This window comes from Penicillium vulpinum (genome assembly GCF_028829585.1).
Source record: "Penicillium vulpinum strain IBT 29486 chromosome Unknown utg000001l_segment0_segment0, whole genome shotgun sequence".
Lineage (NCBI taxonomy): Eukaryota > Fungi > Ascomycota > Eurotiomycetes > Eurotiales > Aspergillaceae > Penicillium > Penicillium vulpinum.
In genome coordinates, this window is record NW_026643241.1 from 8161589 (window position 1) to 8180941 (window position 19353).

General features: G+C 44.8%; 5 protein-coding genes across 5 annotated transcripts; 3 read left to right on the top strand and 2 right to left on the bottom strand.

Moving 5' to 3' along the window:
- Positions 1 to 105: 105 nt before the first annotated feature.
- On the top strand, positions 106 to 2046 carry N7479_002922 (cytochrome P450; the record flags this gene model as incomplete). The annotated part of the gene is made up of 7 exons (XM_057250619.1): positions 106 to 301; positions 360 to 489; positions 543 to 734; positions 795 to 946; positions 1018 to 1262; positions 1314 to 1585; positions 1647 to 2046. The coding sequence occupies 7 exons, from the start codon at positions 106 to 108 to the stop codon at positions 2044 to 2046; spliced, it is 1587 nt and encodes a 528-aa protein (XP_057115051.1).
- Positions 2047 to 4682: 2636 nt separating this feature from the next.
- On the top strand, positions 4683 to 5441 carry N7479_002923 (uncharacterized protein; the record flags this gene model as incomplete). The annotated part of the gene is made up of 1 exon (XM_057250620.1): positions 4683 to 5441. One exon carries the CDS (start codon positions 4683 to 4685, stop codon positions 5439 to 5441), a length of 759 nt encoding a protein of 252 aa, XP_057115052.1.
- A 2458-nt stretch (positions 5442 to 7899) lies between these two features.
- On the top strand, positions 7900 to 9768 carry N7479_002924 (3'-5' exonuclease; the record flags this gene model as incomplete). The annotated part of the gene is made up of 1 exon (XM_057250621.1): positions 7900 to 9768. The coding sequence occupies one exon, from the start codon at positions 7900 to 7902 to the stop codon at positions 9766 to 9768; it is 1869 nt and encodes a 622-aa protein (XP_057115053.1).
- A 469-nt stretch (positions 9769 to 10237) lies between these two features.
- N7479_002925 (uncharacterized protein) lies at positions 10238 to 11218 on the bottom strand (the record flags this gene model as incomplete). Its single annotated transcript, XM_057250622.1, has 1 exon — positions 10238 to 11218. The coding sequence occupies one exon, from the start codon at positions 11216 to 11218 to the stop codon at positions 10238 to 10240; it is 981 nt and encodes a 326-aa protein (XP_057115054.1).
- A 1329-nt stretch (positions 11219 to 12547) lies between these two features.
- On the bottom strand, positions 12548 to 13596 carry N7479_002926 (uncharacterized protein; the record flags this gene model as incomplete). Its single annotated transcript, XM_057250623.1, has 2 exons — positions 12548 to 13063; positions 13123 to 13596. 2 exons carry the CDS (start codon positions 13594 to 13596, stop codon positions 12548 to 12550), a joined length of 990 nt encoding a protein of 329 aa, XP_057115055.1.
- Positions 13597 to 19353: the final 5757 nt, after the last annotated feature.

Genomic DNA, 19353 nt, shown 5'->3' on the forward strand with positions numbered 1-19353 from the left:
TTCAAGGCTTGAAAAAGAAGTCTTGTCCAACATATTCACATCCACCCCATCCACCCCATTTTTAACACCGCATTTCGAATATTTACCTTTAAAATCAACATCACCATGTTGTCGATGCTGTGGCTAGGTGTTCTCATTACCTTTGGGTTTGGGATTATTACTACCCTTCGCGGCCGCAAAAGATATCCGTTGCCTCTTCCTCCCGGCCCTAAACAGAATCCCATAATTGGAAATCTGAATGATCTTCCAACCCCAAACCAACAAGATTGGATGCACTGGCTGAAACATAAAGAACTATATGGTAAAAATGAATGTCTATGGAAGATACCAACTTGGGATGTTGACTATTCTCAAATTAGGACCCATTAGCTCACTCACTGTGCTAGGGAGACATGTCATCATCCTTAATGATGCTAAATTTGCAGTTCAACTACTAGAGAAACGTTCCTCTATACACTCAGGGCGTCCAGAGAATGCGTTTACTGATATGTAAGTGAATGGATTATTTAACTAGATGACACTTGGGTGACTGATATCGCCAGGTCGGGGTGGCAATATGTTCTTGGGGCACTCAGAAACCCAGATCACGTAAAGAAGACACGGAAGCAGTTGTTTCAAGAGATAGGTTCAAAAAATTCTGTTTTCCGCTTCAACGATGTTCAGACAGCAGAGGTCAGTCGTTTCCTGATAAGGGTGTTGGACGAACCAGAAAACCTTCATCAGCACATACGGAAGTGAGTCAATTCGTCTACTCGAGATGATAGTGTTTGTATATGAAGGCTAATTGTGAGAAGAGAGGCCGGAGCGATAGTCTTGAAAATTGGTTATGGTTACACTATTGAACCCCATGCTCAGGACCCTCTTGTGGACCTGGCCGACAAGGCGATGGAGGAATTTTCATATGCCTTGCTTCCAGCAACATGGGCGGTCGAGTTTATTCCAATAAGTTAGTAACCAGTTATTGATGAAGAGTGTCGACACACTGAATTATAGAATACTTACTGACTCGCTGGCTAGTGAAATATCTCCCAGCCTGGTTCCCTGGGGCGCGATTCGTGAAGATTGCGCAAGGCTACAAGTCAAAATCAAAGGCCTTTAGTGATGTTCCGTACGCATTTACCAAGCAGCAGATGAGTAATGGCAGCTTCGTGCCGTCCTTCTTATCCAATCTTCTTCGAGACAATCCTGTAGAGCCTGGGACCGAAGAAGAAGAAATCATCAAGTGGGCAGCTGGGTCCCTATACGCCGGAGGCGCAGATACAGTGAGAGCAAATCCGTACTTGTATACATTATATTTGACTGACAAAAGTTAGACCGTCTCCTCAATTGCGAGTTTCTTCCTCGCCATGGCCCATTTTCCGGAAGCGCAACGCAAGGCTCAGGAGGAACTTGACACAGTGCTTGAGAGTAATCGACTACCCGAATTCCGAGATCGAGAAAACCTACCATATATAAATGCGCTGGTCAAGGAAGTTCTCAGATGGCATCCAGTTGTACCCATGAGTGTAGCACACACATCAAACCAGGATGATACATGCGAGGGTTACTTCATTCCCAAGGGCTCGTCTGTTCTCACAAATATCTGGTGAGTTGCTCTTGTCCATTCTAGGAGACAGTAGTTCCTAAGTCGGTTTCCAATCTCCTAGGGCATTTACACACGATGCAAACGTCTATCATGACCCAATGACCTTCAATCCGGAACGCTTCTTGACCTCGCCCGATGGCAAACTCCCAGAGCGCGATCCGCACATGCTTGTGTTTGGCTTTGGTCGTCGAGCCTGCCCTGGGCGTACTCTGGCAGACGCGAACGTCTTCCTCACTGTTGCACAGGTTCTCACTGTGTTCAGTATCTCGAAACCGATAAAAAATGGAGTTGCCCAGGATATCCCACTCAAGTTCCTCCCGGGGGTCATTAGCCATCCGGCTCCGTTCAAGGTGTCAGTCCGGCCACGAAGCGCGATACATGAACAACTCGTCCAAAACCTCAGAGTGCATCATCCTTGGGAAAAGAGTGATTCCGAATTCCTCCCGAGTTATAGACTATGATCGGTATATAATCGAAGGACTACTGATTGTTCCATCTGGTGATGTGGTTGCAAAACCCTCAAGGACAACTGTTAGATCGAGATATTGTTCGTCCCATTTTGTTGAGAATTTTTCACTAGGAGGCACTTCCCTGTAATCAAACTGAGTCGGAGCTCATTTAGTATCGACTACATCGCAGGATATCCCAGTTTAATACCATGGCAAAGCTTTCTGTAGCCTTCTCGCAGCTTATTTTCCTCGAAGATATCTGTATCATCGACGTCCCCCAATGTATAGCTTAGAATGGCCATTCAATAAGTCTCATAAGTAGGTTTGAGCTCTCAGCAAAGCAATAGAATCGGTGTAACTTATAGCAGAAAGAACTTTCACCACATAAAGATGTGACAAGAAGCGCTCTTACCCACGGCCTAGAGATGTTAACAGAAGTCGATCGTCCGATGCGAGCATAATATGTGAATTTGTATTAGAGAAGTAGTCAAGACCTTCAAACTCCCATAGCCTAATAAATCGAGATCACAAACTCATCATTAATATGCAGGTGCTCAGATTCTATTGAGACTCGTAAAGTGTCCGAGTACGAACACCCTGAGCTTTGGCTGCAGGGTAAAATACCAGCACTGATAAGTGAAGAATGCGACCTCAGAGATCATCCGGAACAACAAAAGCTGCCTTCTATTGAAATATTAGTAAATTCTCCCGTTAATCAAGACCATACTTAGATCTAAAATCGTAGAAATCCCATAAACAGTAACTGGATGGTCACCTCAAAGAAGGCTCGAGGCACCTATGGAGTCGAGGAGACTAGAAATAGATGAGACAAGGTCATTGTGCAATTTCTTTTCTGTGAAGTAGAGATCAGGCATTATCGCCCTGGATTTTAGAGAGGTGGCCGTTTATATGCTCTTCACTTTACTCTCTGTCAAAGAGGAGATGTGACCCTTCCAATTTTGAAATGTTTCAACTCGAGATGTGATATCGCAAAAGTTCTTATATGCAGATGACTAGCTCTAACTGTTTTCATCCGCCGCTATAGGACACGATATGAATCCCTATACGCTCAGTTTTAGTAATTGGCAAGACTATTTATTGGCCATACCATACACTTACTACTCTTTAGAGCTAGTTAGCCTTTCGGGACATATGATTAACTTTATATACAAAAGAGCTCGTAAAAGAGACTTTCACCTGGACTCGATTCCCAAGAATCTTTTTAACTCCGTAGTAGCCAATGTATCCCGCTCTGATCGTCCGGAAATCAGACGATAGAGGTGTAAAATCAGGTAATTATGAAATTATGTCTTAATCGCTATAGGCGAGAAACGACCTGCGCTAATATAGTAACAATGCATGTAAAGCGGTTCTTCGGATATTTCTCTATTCTCGTCATGCGTTGTTTGCTCATCCTACTCGAGGCTCAACTCCAGATCTATATCAAATATTTCAGGCACTCCATCTTGTTGCACAAAGGCATTGCTCACTTAGGCATTTTATCGGACCTCTCTTTATCCTTTCAAGGTCTTTGCGTCTTTGCTTCCATAAAGATATATAGATGGCTTCATCGCAGTCATAGTGCTCTCCATCATTGATATTCTCATCGACCACTTCTTGCTTCCTCCCCACGTAGCTGACACACGTATCATATCCCAATATTCTACTAGACATCGTTCGATATACCGAGGGAAAATCTCAAATATAGACAAGCTATGGATCTAAACGAGACATCTATGCAGCCACAGGGCCAGCAGAGGGAACCAGAAACTAGGCGCGATCGAATCAGAGATGATTCAGGTAGTGAACTTTTTAATCTGTCGGTGGAGCTGCCAGATTTAATTTGTCAATTTGATGAGGCGATGGAGGCAATACTAGCTGCTAATGAAGCGGCTCCTTCGGATGGCTACAATTATAATACGTAGCGCAATGGAATATTTATAACATAATCAAGGTTATATTTATCTAAATGGATAATCCCTTAATCTCTTCAACAGTCATAGATTTCTTCTATTAGCGTTATGTTCATCCGCCACATATAAGAGTACATTTTAGACGGGACTATTTCTACTGTTTGATCTTCTCTTATAATATGTTAAATTGACATTATGTGGGAATCAAGTTGGGAAATGCAGAGGGATAGATAATACCATATTTCATTCCAATGTAATTAGAGTGCCATTGTCGCTGGGTCATTATATTTAGAACCTATTATAGAATCGCTTTGTTTACTACAACTTCGTTCTGAGCTAAAAGAAGATCTCATAACCCATATCCTTTGCTTCTTTCTTTGTTGATATCAAAGATGATAACCAATACATTCTCAAAGGTCAATTCTCGAAGCTGTGTTCCAAGTTAACTCAGCCTCGGTCACAAAGAGCGCGCTAAGAAGTTTCATGGCCATATTCTTTGTTTCTTTATATATCGATCTCGAAGACAATAAACGATACGTTTTTGAATATCAATTCTCAAAGCCACTCTCTAATTAGCTCTTCATCGGTCACAAAGAGGGTTCAATTATCTAATAGTCAATCAATTCCACTTCAATCCTTATTCCATCTTCACAGCTACTATTCAATCAGTCCAAGCATTCAACAACGAATACAATTCAACTCTATGTAATTTAGTTTCAGTTAATATCCTTCAAAATGCCTAATTTCAAACCCGGTGTTGGCCTAGCGCCCGAAAGGCGTGTGTGGGATCGGCTTGGTATCTACGCGAACCCTCAAGCCCGAGCTACTGTTCTAAATGTTATTAAAAGACGTCACGATTTCGAGCAAGCTTGGCATGTCTACTGGGGTGGGTCAATTATGAACCTTTTTCGCTCCAGCATTCGTAAAAGAAACTTAGAAGTTGGTTTCGCCTATGAAGCGCCCAATTTACCAGCACCAATTCCAACCCTTCCTCAAGCTGATGTTGTTGAGGCTATGATGGATATTTGCCGTTACTACCGAGCCCATGACCCCCTCCCTTGGGGACTTCCTGCACCGAGCAACCCTAACTGGCAGCCACCGGTACCAATGCCAGGCCTTGTAGCTGCACCACCACCAGGCGGACCACCACCAGTCGCACTAGCACCATTACCAGCACCAGTACCAGTACCAGCACCAGCACCAGCACCAGCACCAGCACCAGCACCAGCACCAGCACCAGCACCAGCACCAGCACCAGCACCAGCACCAGCACCAGCACCAGCACCAACACCAGCACCAGCACGGAAACAAGCACGCAAACAAGCACGCAAACGAGAGCGAGATAACGGTGATGATGATCTTCCACCTCCAAAGAGGCAGGAACTTGGGGAACAGCCGGAGTATCCAGACCTGCCAGATCCGGCGAGCTTGTATGTCCAGGGGCAAGAAGCTATCCTACGTCTAAAAGCACCGCAAGGGGGTAGAGGTTTTTGAGATGATGAAGAGGATGATGAGAATGATGAGGACGAGCATGATGATCTTTAAACATATAGGACGATGCATAATTAGGGGCGGACAAAGGTAAGGAAGACTAAATATATCCTCTAAAAGCTCCACGGTATGGACCTTTTTTTGATTCTATATAGCGAATGTGCTGGTTACTACATGTTGATAGCATTTTAGGAATTGCTATTTTAGAACCTTTGCTTTTTCTTTAAATCCAACCGTAAAGTTTGTCTGAAGATTATTGCACCGTCCAAACCCATAGTTCGCTATTGAACACTAGAGCTTTCTTAGATGACATTTTCGGTGATATACCCACATCCATGAGTACATGTAGCAGTCAATTTCACTACCAAGCAACCGTTAGAGATAGAAAAATTAATATCATTTGTAGTTACTAGTAGCTACTGGTGTCTCATTCTAACAAGCCACCCCCGTGTATCATTAACGATGCTAATAATTACTACAGAGACTTGTCTACGAGACACCTCGTATCCGAACTTTCTTTGGTGCTATTTTCCCCTTGGCGGCTACATACATCAACTAACCCTTATACTCGGGAATGAAAAAAGTCTATTTAATTACCCCCTCAACTATAGAAACAATATCATGGACTCAAATCGAGTTCAAAATGTTCTCATAAACACCCTGCAGGCAGGCATCATGCCCAACTATGTTGCATTCATCATGGGTGGTAACTAGCGATATTCAAAGATTCATGGGATGATAATTCGAAAAGGAATTTTTCGGTAGTCTCAAGCCAAAAGAAAGGTATGGCTTATACCGATATTATCATAATTAACTGTAAATACATGCACTGACATGAAAATGTTGGAAGGGTGCTTTGCCTTTTGTTGGGTATACGAGGCATCACGGTGCATATATTCATCATTGAAAACTTCAAGCGATCAAGGCAGCAGATCGAACAAGTCATAGAGGCACGTACTGAAATTCGAGTGTGTCCAGCCAGGTGGACTGTTAGAACAAAACGAATGCGGATTAGGGTGCTAGGGAGATTGAACTTACTCAATAACGATATAAAGGAGACAATTCACAGGGCCTTGGAACAATCGTGATACTACAAAGATAGATTTCTAAAGATGTACTTAGATATACTTCGATGAAGTTTCTCGCATAGTACGAGTATCAGCAGAGGAATGTCGGGGGAACATTTCTTCTACGGCCCAGTCACTGGCAACTCGAATATATGCGGCGATCCAGGTGGATATTCTTGCTGGGAATTTACCAAGATTTTTTCTGCTCAACTCGTTATAAACCCCCATCGCCCTAAGCTACGACTAAATTATAAAGACCTGACCCCTCCCTATTTTCCATTTTCTTCCTTTTTTCACCATCTAGCTCCAGGTTCCATTGCCTGTCCGCAAGGTGGTTCATGTTGTCCTGTGAAGAACTTCACATCTTTGAGGGCACTAGGTGGAGTCTTTGCCGCGGCTTGGGTACCGACTGCCAGACTAGGGGCAACCCTACTTTAATGACACGAAGTATGTTGTGGCTCAGAACAGTCCTGCATGGGGCTTAGTACCCCAGTGATCTCTGCGGATACATTATGTCACTTCCACTCTCTCTATCGCGCATCTGGGAGCTTCCCCCTAACGTGCTCTTTGAGCTTGTCTTATTGAGCCAATTTTTGGAACCTGTCTTAACACAGATAGTACTCTGTTTCCCTATAAAGATACTCTGATAGTATTTTTTTTTCTCTTTTGAAACTTCCTTTTTACATTGTTCTTTCATAAATAGGCTTTGTGTCACTTGTTCTCCCAAACTTGGAAGATTGCCTGTCCAGATTTATATATATTTAAAGCTTGTTGTGACAAAGGAACGTACACCATGTAGATTTATAAAAACCAAGCATTGGTTCCCTTGTGACTTGCTACATCTCTGTGTTCATATCATTGTCATCATGTTTATATTCCCTATTAACTAGATTGTTTGAGTAAGTTATCTTGAATGTGACAAAATTTCGAATGAATGGCATAGTTATCAAATCGAAAACACCAACCTTTAGTCTTGTTGATGGGGAAACTCTTTTCTTGTGTTGTGATTGGTGGTGACACCCAAATGCCTTCATTAGCCTAATATTTCAGGCCTTAATATTCAAGCGGTAAAGTTAGGCAGAATCTCGGCTTAGCCAATTTCCATCCCTCTTGAGATCAATTATCAATTCACTCTGCGTTTTTGTCTGACTGACTCGGTTGAGCAAGACAATTTTAACACTTACCATTGTCTCATCGACTGTATATTGTTAAGCCGTTGGCCCGTAGGCTTCAGCAGCGGTCACTGGTGAAGTGCAACCTCAATCCCTACCTGCCACGTTTGGGCTCGATTAGGCAAGATATACACACATCCATTGCTCCTTTCATATTAGCCCTGTGACACCTAAGTCGCTACAAAAATTGGAAAACACATCATTTCCTCTTTTGTTTATATCATGGATTCACCCACAGTGGACAAGTTATTTGTCTGCCCTGGATGTCAGAGAGGTGGCTTCAAAAGCATTGGTGCGGTCAAGGCTCATTTTGAGTCCAAAGGCCACAAACTTGCTTGCGAGCCATGCGACAGGTCATTTGGAAATGTAACAGCGTTGCTCAAGCACTCCCAAAAGCACGAAAGGCCTCTAGATGGTTCTGATCTCAAGTCTCTCAAGTCAGCAAAGCCAGCACCAAAGAGCACAAAGCAACTTGAGCCCTTGTCTGCCAAACCTGCGAAATCAGCTTCAAAGCCTGCGAAATATGGCGGGTTGCCCGATATATCTCAGTCTTTTGTCAAGGCTACACAGCCATCCCCAAATACCACCAAGCATGAAAAATCCAAGGATCATCCCGAGCCCTTATCTGTCAATCCTGTGAAATCCACTACAAAGAAAACAAAGCTTGAGCAGTCCCAGGATCTGTTGGAGCCTTTATCTGTCAAGTCTGCGAAACCCACCGCAAAGAAAACAAAGTTTGAGCAGTCCCAGGATCTATTTGAGGTTTTGTCTGCCAAGTCTGCGAAACCCACTGCAAAGAAAACAAAGCTGGAGAAACCCCAAGATCAGTTTGAGTTTAACTTTGACTCTTTGTCTGACAAGCCTGCGAAACCCACTGCAAAGAAAACGAAACTTGAGAAGTCTCTGGATCGCTCTGATATCTTGCCTGCCAAGCCTGTGAAACAAGCTCAAAAGCGCACATCAGCCCAGACACCGGTACGTGCCCCATTGAGGGCAGAGCCTGTTGAAGACCTATGGAACAAGCCCTCTGGACTTGAACCGCCGAATTCCTCATCACCCGCCACTCGGAATGCAAATTACCATGTTATCCTGGAGCCACTCGAACAAGACTTGATCTTTCGCTATTTGTCGGCACGATGTCACTCAGAGACCCGTTTGGCCACACGAGGTTTCACCTTCCGGGCTGGCCTAGCAGATTTCAGTAGGCGCCCGTCAAAGAAACCCCCTCCAAAGACAGGACATTTCCGCCAAGTTCCTCGCTCATCAGACGGCTTGCCGAAAAGGAAAGCCATAGTCCTCGACTGTGAGATGGTGCAAGTTGAAGCAGGGCGCCGGGAGCTCGCCTTTTTGAGTGCAATTGACTTTTTGACTGGCGAGGTTCTCATCGACAATTATGTGCAGCCGAAAGCGAGAGTCGTGAATTGGGACTCTCGGTATAGCGGGGTGACTCCTAGTGCCATGAATAAGGCTGTCAAAAAAGGGACAGCATTGAATGGATGGGAAGGAGCGCGCTCAAAATTATGGGAGTTCATGGATAACGAGACTATTCTCGTTGGTCATTCTCTCAACAATGATCTTGACGTCTTAGGTATCATTCACTGGAATATTGTCGACTCCTCTATCATTACCAGCGAAGCGGTGTTTTACACTGTACACGCCCGCGAACCACTCAACCGCACATGGAGTCTGAAGACACTTGCCAACGAATTGGTCAATTATGATATCCAAGTTGGGAGACAGGGCCACAGTGCGCTAGAAGATGCACATGCAACACGGGATATTGTGATCTGGTGTCTGAGATACCCAGAGCACCTGAAAGTATGGGCAGACAATGCTCGGGACCAAGAGGAGGTGCGCGAGTACGAGAGGGAGTTGAAGAAGACGACGGAGGAGCAGGTGAAGGAGCTAAAGAAAAAACACGATATGGAGATAAAGATCCAAATGTTATCTCGTGGTGTTTCTGGTCTGGATATTGGTGCCATTGACTTGTCTGATGATGATATTAATGAGCCTGATTTTGTCGACCATGATGGTGATGACGCTGAATATGAACCGGTGACTATTCAAGCTGCCGCAGCTTCATTCTTTTGATACTCACATATCTTGGTTATTTGTTAATTATGATTACATGACAATTCAATTACATGTGTTCAAACGTGCAATCATTGAATTATTTGCTGTTGCTCTCCTTACCTTATATATTCGACACGGGATATGTCCCCGCAATGCATTCTGACAGGCGTAAATTCTGTCCACAAAATCGATGCCACTCAAATTCAAAAAGCCCAAGGCTTTAACGAAGCACAGCCTCACAACCTGGAGTCACCGTTATACACAGTGACCACTGTCTTCATCGAAATAGTTCGTGTCTCCCCAACAATACGAAGAGAGATCTGCCATATTATTGAGTGACTCAGCCTAGTATTAAAAGTGACAAAACTAGGCCGAATAATAGCCGAAAGACTAAGACACTTCCCATCACTCACCAGACCATCGTGTCCAAGAACAAGCCGAAGCATCATCCCAATATCAACCGATGTATCGCTTGGCCCGGCAAAAGTTACAATCGGATCCTCGCGCTGCTCAAATGCTGGACAAATACATGCTCATCATTAGGTACCCTATGAAGACTTTCCTCGCTCGGTTTGAGAACAATCTCAACTTTCGAAAGAATAGTCATCTTAACCGCGATAACATCGACGCGTTGCACAACATGCAAAACGTCACTACTACTCCGATCCCGCTGAGGTATAACCCTGATAACAAGCGGAACCGACGATGGATTATCAAGTTGAATAGCCATCGGCACACTCATCACAACCTTAAAACTGAATCCAGGGACAGAAGATAGCCCAAGAATCTTCTGCGTCTTCTGCGTCAAGGATAAATCCACATCCTGCATCGAGGGAAGTAATCGCTGACTGCGCACCCGGCTCATGACGCCACACTGCTGCAGCGCAAACCGGATCCCGCCCGCGTCTACTGTCGGGTAGCCTAACGTGATTGGCGCTGTCGCGCGCTGGACCTGCCACGAGCCATTGCGCATATACTGCAGCTGCGCCTGGAGGTAGTACTCGGTGTAGATCTTGGCCCCGGTCCATTCGGTGGCAAACGTTCCCGGTAACGGGTGTTGTGCGATGCAATGTGTCCCTAGAGGGATCAAACTCTCTTCCTGTGTATGATTGCGTACTGCCGATTTTGAAGCTGCTTCGGGGATGTTAATTGAAAAGGGGATGATGATGCAGTCGGTTAGGGTGCTGGGTGAGGGGATATGTATAGGTCCACGTAACAGGGTCTGTGGTTGCATGTCGAAAATCTTCCACTCGCTATAGTGTCTAGCTTTCGATGGGTAGCCCTCTGTTATCAGGCGGGCTTTTGTGCGTCCGATCAATGTAAGGGAGATCTTGGCATCTGGAGCCACGATGTGCATCTGGCGGTTCACACTGCCGATTATGGTGTCCCCTGCCACATATGTCCATATTGGAGGTGCTGCGATGAATATATTGAGGTCAGGACCTCCAGTTGTCGGGGTGGGATGCATGGCTTCAAAGCAGTACAAGACGGAGGAGGTTCTTTCAATGACTTTTTTTATTTAGTTAGCTAGTTAAGCCATGGGTTTCTTACATAACTCGGGGGCAGGGCCCTGGTAAAGCTGAGACCAAGCTGTTCGCCTAATAAAGCTGTGAGCAGTCACAATCAGGAATTGCAAATGTGAATATATATGTACAAGGATAGTCATGTGGGTTGGGTAAAACCAAGTAAAACCAAGCAAGGATTGTGAGAAATTCCTACTCCGTATATTTCACCAATATGAGATGGTTACTACACAGTGATTTTATGTACGTACGTAAAATCTTATATAAGATGAATGGTACATAACTACATAACTATGTACATATCTTACTATTTTTGCCTCGGTTGACCCCGGCTTTGTTCACTTGCTGGGCATGATATTCCTATTTTATGCTAGTCCCGATCTGGGCAAAAGATGACAACCTTAAAAACTTTGTCAGCATGGAATCTAACCTTGGAACCTTGGAAGAGAGAAAGATGTCAAAGTAGGATCTTGGATATAACGCCCCAGTCATCATTTTGGGTCAACTAGATTAGATGATTGAAATCCTACATCGTCAACCAGTGGCCGACTATTCTTGTGATACAAATAAATGTACCTTAAAAAATTAATCAACCGAAACCATGACCCCAAGTTTGCCCTTAAGACTACAAAGTACACATACTTCTAGCCATTTATCCTGCAACGATTAGGTGATCAAAGGCAAAATCTTAAGGTATTCACCCCAAGCAGATATCAAGAATCAAAAGCAAGAAGCCTGGGTATCATTCGCACTCGAGAGCAGTGCATACATACAACCTCCGCTCATAGATAAGTTTCATACATACAAGTACAGTTCCAAGGCAGGTTGAGAATCCCCGCCAGCTCATCGGATAACAAGATCAAAAGTCTCGAGTCGAGCAGAGAGGATCCTCAACCAGACCCCGATAATCTGCAAGACACAATGATAAAATGGATACACGTCGAAATAATTTCGAGGTCACTGTGCGCCCGCCCAGACGCCGTGTAAAAATAAAAGCCAATCCCAGACGCCGTGCGCATCAACGATGCAGAATGTGTATAGTCATAGCCACCAGGGACGGAGATAATATCAGCAATGTGAAGGGGTAAAAGTAAAGTAAAGCGAGGTCGTTCCACGTATTCCCAGTGTACGACCATGTACCAAGAGGGGAGGGTATCATGTAGTGTGGGATAATATTTCAAGGTAAGGGGGGTAAATGCAACTTTCGTCAAGCTGGCGGTGAGATATATTACTGCTTGGCCTGCTTGCTTCTGGCGGACTCTGGTTGGAAGTTCTTATGATTTCCGGGCTTTGCAGAGCCATGATCGCCACCATTTGCACACTCCAAGAACAGCGGTGCGGCCGTCATCCTTGCGCTCGGTGCCGTCCGGGTTGCCCAGTACCATGGAGAAGATCCAGAAAAATGCGGCTGTCCATGCGAAAAGGAGAATCACAATGCTAAGTAACGGGGATAGGACCAGGACGAAAAATGAAGCCAGCACAGAATAGACCTCACTCGCCTCAGATAAGACTGATGGTTGGTCTGAATCGCGCTCTGAGTGGATCCATTGGGTCGATTGGGTCGAGGATGATCGATCTTCCACTGATGGAGGGTACAAGCAAACGAGTCGTTCATGGATGTGGAGGACAGGAGAAAGGAGATCGCAAAGTTGTGATACAAATGTCGTTGCGCGGAGGTATGGGGAAAATGAGCAGAGACGGAAAGGTGAGACGACGAGGGCGAAGAGGAAGGCGAAGATAGTATATAGAGAAGCGGCGAATGAGTAGAATGGGACAATTGTGAGACGGAACTGCCAGTTATTTTTTATTAGTATATGAAAGATATTAAATCACTACATTGCGCACTTACCAGCATCAAGAGAGCATCTCGGCCCTCATTCGTGACTATTTCGTCATCCGGAATGCCTCGTTTTCGGGCTCGGATTATGCTCGGGTTGGAATTTTCCCCCGACATTAATGACGGCCGGTCTGCCCAGCCGCTCTGAGCTCGCTCTTCCTTGTGTGCACCACTTGATGTCGAGCCGCTTGTCGGACCGGAATCGATCTCTCGGGTGTCTGAACCGGGCCAGGAAGATCCTCCCAGTGTCTGATGATGGTATACACGGTGTGCTCGTGAGCCGGAAGTGCGGAGACTGGCTTCGCGGCTTGGTATAGGAGAGGAGGGTCGAGATATGCCTACTGGGTGACCCAGTACGGAGGAATGTTCCTGGGATTGCCGGGTAGCCGGTGGAGGGGTGACGATTGGGTTGCGAGGGTTTGTCGTTCCAAGAGGTCCCTGATCCTGATAGTAGGCGGGACTATATGACATCTCCGGTGACGGCATGGCCGGCGAGGGTAATAAAAAGCAGGTGTAGACGAAAGCAAAAGTCGTACAAGGTAGACGCACAGAGGGCGACTATTGCATGTAGAATTCACCGCATGATTTCCGCAATCGTAATCTTTCTGTCATAGGGGCTCTTGACAAGTCGGAGGAGGAATAGAGCGGACAGGAAGGGGCGGAAGGGAGACTTATAAGAGACAACGGAAAGCCGCAGCTTGAAAGAGCGGAAGTGCCAGGAAAGCCCAGGAAAGGCCGTGCCAGACAGCGGAGGAGCATTTCCTGCTGTTTGCAGTCCCTCTCGCCAAGACGCCCAGATGCCGAGCCCTTGGCATAAAGTCGAGCCTTGTATGGGGTACAAAAATCTTTTGTGGGCAATGCTGCCGATCCTTTTATCTCAGATCCCCATCATGACCCATTTGTGTTGTAGAGCATACTCCATACCAGGGTAGGGTTGTGTTAGACAATATGTGCAGTTGTCCCACCGTGAGACAAAAGATGCTGAGTGGTCTCGGGCGTCAAGGGTGCAGGTGAATTACGAGGTTTTACCACCCGCCAAGCCGCCAAGGAGCCATCGAGGATGATAAGTCTACATTTTCCAGTGTCTGATTGGTTGACAGCAATGAGATGATCCGCGCTGAAACGCAGACTGGAGTCTTGGCGGTAACAGCTTTACGCACGTGATGACATGTATTGCTCCCATTGCCCAATCTAGATAATCCTTTGGAATCTTTCAATAGATAAGCTGTACAGAGTACATATCCATGGATGTATTTGAATTTTTATATATGTTTTGTTACATATATGTAATACTCACAGGGTCTCACCGATTACTATAAATATATGAGTACAATCAGCCAAATCAGGGGTTCGGCACAGTACCCCGAAGGGTCAGGCGCCCAGACGCCGAGAAGGGTTGGCGGGTGTTGGCATTCGACATTCGGAGAAATACCTTTTCATTCTGCTTTATGGGGTGTTTGTTTCCCCAAAGGCATGTTTTCAATATCTCTTACCTAACTTTCCTCAATAATTGTCCTGCATGCTATTAGTCAAAATAAATATCTCTCTTCTATCCTCTCGTCAGATACTCCAAAACTATGTTATATAAGGGTCTTTCAAGTCTTGGCTTTCTGGATCCTTTCATTCCGCTGTCCCGTTGAGATCAATCCGATTATCTTGGCGAATCAACCGTCTCCGACATCCGCTTGAATCCTAAATTTTCTTTTTCCTCAACGGAGCTCAACACTTGGCTTCTAAGGTTTTTCTTTCTGTCTGGATTCCTGGGCATTGTATACAAAACCGTATTCTTCTGCTTGGCTGAGCGGTCAGGAGCGACTGATTGCGTGTTCTCTCCTCGGCAACCATAACCATTGCCGCGGTTTACTGTTTTTCCTTTATTTACGGCTGCACGCTGTCCAACTAACTCCCTTGGCTCCCAGTGTTTGCTAAATCAACACTGATGATCATGTGCCTTACCTCGCATACAGCCCACTATCAACCAGTCACCGGCTACAACTGCCATTAGCCAAGCACGCAATAGCATGGCATGACAATGACAGGTGGCGAGTGTAGATCAGTCATATCCCCCCGAACTTGAGCGCTATTCTAAACCAACCACCTAACATGAGGGGGTCGTATCGTGGTCTGCTCATGCGCTGGTATGGATCACCGTCGAAAAAAATGATCGACGCTTCCATATCTCTCAAATCCCGCAACTATCCGATCGACAAAATTACATTCTTCCGACCTGTCATCTTGGGCCGCTTAACCATGCTGTTCGTCGCACATTCCCTTACGAAAATGATAGGTAAAACGTTATATATGAAGGCACCTTATCCCCCTTTACTGCCCGCAGAGCTAGATGTCTCCAACCAAAATCTCATCTAGGCAGCACTTCTTCTCTTCCCGATTCTTCACCCACAAGGCACCAACCATGTCCTATGACACATACATATTCAACTTCCCTTCCAGAACTGATCCTTCATCCATACTAGGTGGCTTTCATTAATGCTTCCAGCACATTATCCGTTGACCGCAAGCTCATCAAACCCTACAATGAATCTCCGCCAGCCCTATCGCATCGTATACTGGATTGAAGATGTGACATACAGAAGCTGGGAAACAAATTACTGAAGTTACCACTGGAATTACGAATTATCAGTTCGCTGATCTTCGCCAATCTTGAAATTCTGTACAGGTTGGGAGGGGTTGCAATGCTTATGCGCTTGACCCTCGGTCCTTGTTTTTATCAATTCTACTATCACAATTCTCATATTGGTCTATCTAGGACTATTTGCTGCACATGTGTTTCTCTAGGCCCCTCCCATCCCGCATGGGTTTCTGGTGTCTGCACTTAACTTCTACATCTCAGCTAAACTGGTGGTGTGACTTAATAGGGTATCTTCCTACATTATAGCATACTCGATCTTCATTGTCAATTTGGCAATATATGCACTTGGAAATTGGTCTCTCAATGAACCTTTGTGGCTAAGACCTCTAAGCGCTCTTGGCGTCCACGGGTACCTTTTCTCCCATGTACATAGTAGTGTAGATTTTATGTATACGCCTAATCAAATCTAATATGTTATGCCCTTTCTTTAATAGATACCCAAACCACAAATATAGTTTCCCACTCCAGGCATCCAAGTCACATGCGGTCACGTGTCTCTCCATTGGTCCGGCGTTTGGGCAGCAAAGTTGTGAGAACAATATGTGAGTATTTGAATAGTCTGTCTTTGTTGTATAATGTAGTCGTGCTGGTGTGTACATAGCCGTGTAAAAAAAAAAAGAAAAATTCAAACAAATATACCATTCAAAATTCGGGTCAATGGCAAAACATATATGATGACAAGCCTATGCTGAATGCAACGAGCGATCCCAAAAAAAAAAAAGGAAATTACAAATTTGAAGGTCGTTCTCTCACTCAAATAGTTCAGCTCAAAAAAAAAAATTCCCTCAGTACTTATGTACTCCTATCAACAGGTCCCATAAATCCAGGTTTCCCCGGGCCTTGTGGCTGAACGGGGGCTTGCAGCCACAAGTAATCAAGATGTGATGGGCTAGATTTGGAAGCCAACTAGCCAACTCAGCCCACATCAATAACTGCTTAGTATTATTGGCTTACTGGTACCTGAAAGGGACCCGCGTTGAAGGCTTAAGCCCGGGGTAACCATGCAACGACACCATATGAGACCCTTCTGATAGCCAAAAACCACCTAACGTCAAATGATAAGCATCGGCATCTAGACGCCGTTATATGGCCAGAGTTATATATATTCCTATCCCATATTGCCAACACATAGCAACACAGACATGTTACCCAACATCAAAGTACCTGACACAGGAAGCATTTGTGCGCCCCCCCCCCCCCCACGTCCTTGAACCACGCATCTGCATCGAGCCTGGTTGGAAATTGGCGCACTTCCAGGCCAATCTCTCCACGATCCCTATCTTATCAGTGATCGGGGAAGAAAATGGACGCATCTATTTTGGCAGGTGTTTTTTTTTTGTTTTGAGGTCACACAAATCGAACATCTGTGTCCCAACTGGACCGGTCCTCAATCCCTGCGCTTTGCACTATCAAGTCTTGGCAAGACACTTGAAACTTTTATGTTTACTTTTGTTGACTTTGCCTTGGAAGAAATTTTTGAATAAAAATTCCTGTTCATCTTATGATCTGATCACCGGGGATGAGGCGTATAATATTCATAAGCAAAATGGTGGAGAGTGTGCCGTTGACCGTGCAAACAAGCCACTTGAAGAACTTAATTTGACATGTAATACAATATATAGCTCTCCAGGGCTGATAACCCTTCCACTGGTCATTTTGGAAGCGCCAATTAATTCTAGCCTTGCTTTCTCACACCTCCTGCCTCGATTCTAACTCTAGAATCATGTTGCACGGTCATACCCACCATCGGAGCATGGCGTCTGCAAAATCCCGTCGCAGGGGGTGTTAGGCATTTATTTATCTAAGGATAAATGGGTATCTCCACAGTGGACACAAACGATATACCGCAATGCAGTGGCATGCGCGCGGCTGATCTATCTCTTGTCGGGCCATTGCCGTGATTGCCGGGGTGCTTTGGCTTTTTTGACATGCTTCCGAGATTTGCAGTTGCAGGAGTTATAACGAAGTTATTCCCTTTTTTTCAAAAAAAAAAAGTCTCCTGTAGTGACTAATTAAGGCTCGCCCAGAACCCCCCCCCCTCCCTAATCAACAGAAGGTGTTTAGGGGAAGAGACAAATAGTAGAGTAAACAATAAAGGGTACAATATATTAGCGCGGGCTTTTGACTCGGTCGGCAAGTTAAAATACGGCTGTGTAACCCAGATCCATGGATTATAGATATAAGACAGTTGATCGAGGTTGGCATACCTCTCACGACAACCTCTTAACGGCAGAGACAGCGGCTCGGCTAGCAAACCCTGTTGGAAAATGAGGCCCACGCACAAGTGGAGCCCATTGGGAGAAAATATAAGGTAGACACAAGTTCTCTGACATGTCAATGTAATATTATAGAATAATTATATACTAGGGAGATCTCAGAGCACATAAATAGCATAAATAGCATACTCTAAAGATAACGAAATTCCAAAGTCATAGTTGTCACATCCGGGAGTCTCCACTGAAAAAGATCATAGTAGACACCAGCCACAAGCATAGGACCATTTGAGCTGTGGCTGAAGACTCTTTTTTAAATTTGAAAATAAAACTGTGGATACACTAAGCCGCTTAAAACGGGAACAATAATGACGGAAGGGGCGAATATGCAAGTCAAGGTACCCTGCATGGTACTTTGCTAAACAAATGGGACTTTTAAGAGTCAAGGGGGTTAAGAATTGTACACAAATTATAGTCCGGAGAAAAATGAGATAAAAAAAAATAGGAGAGGGGACACAGGGTCACTCGACAGCTGCAACCTGCACAATTCCGGGTTTGGTCTGTCTGTGCTGGTCTTGCAGCCTATTGACGTATACAAATATATATATCGCTATATATTGCCAGGTGGTTAAGGCCGAATACGAATGATAGGTTGAATGAAACGAACAAAGAAAATCAAGAATAATCTAGGATTATGTGGGATCTGGGTATTCCCGGAGGTGGTCTCCGCTATTATACGGAGGATTAAGTACGGTTCTAAAGTGCTGGGCAAAAGGGGGGAAAAAGAGAACAAGGATCTGAGAAAAGCCAATGCGGCTGCACGGCCCTGTGGGCTAGCACGGAGCACAGTCGCACTAACGCACCTTAGAAGCAACCACGGGGGAAGTCTCCACTCGGCGCCTTTTGCCGGGGGTTCGTGTGTTCGTGTTAGGGGAGATTTGGGGCATTTATTAAAAGAAAACATGGATGTTATTATAATTGTTATTGTATAAGTTAAGCAAAGAATTTCACTTTCAAGTTTCTTATGCTTACTTCTTTCAAGATCATAGGTGGAGTCAAAAAAAAAAAGAGAAAAGAAAAAGAAAAAGAAAAAGAAAAGAAAACCCGAAAAAAGAAAAATTCAAATGAGAAAAAACATAAAACGGAAATGAAATGTAAAAATAAAAAAAATAGAAAATAGAAAAACGAGCATAACCGCCTCCAGATCTTTCTCCACAACGCTAAGCCGTTCCTGAGCGTCAGCTTAAATTAGGTAATCAGTCGTGACGGCCGGGAGCTACGCAACCACTAGCGTCTCTTGGCGAATTTCACCTTTCCTGCCAGCCCCTCGACTCTTCCCTCTCTCTTCCCCCCTTAGGCTTTCGGATCATCTTCAATTCT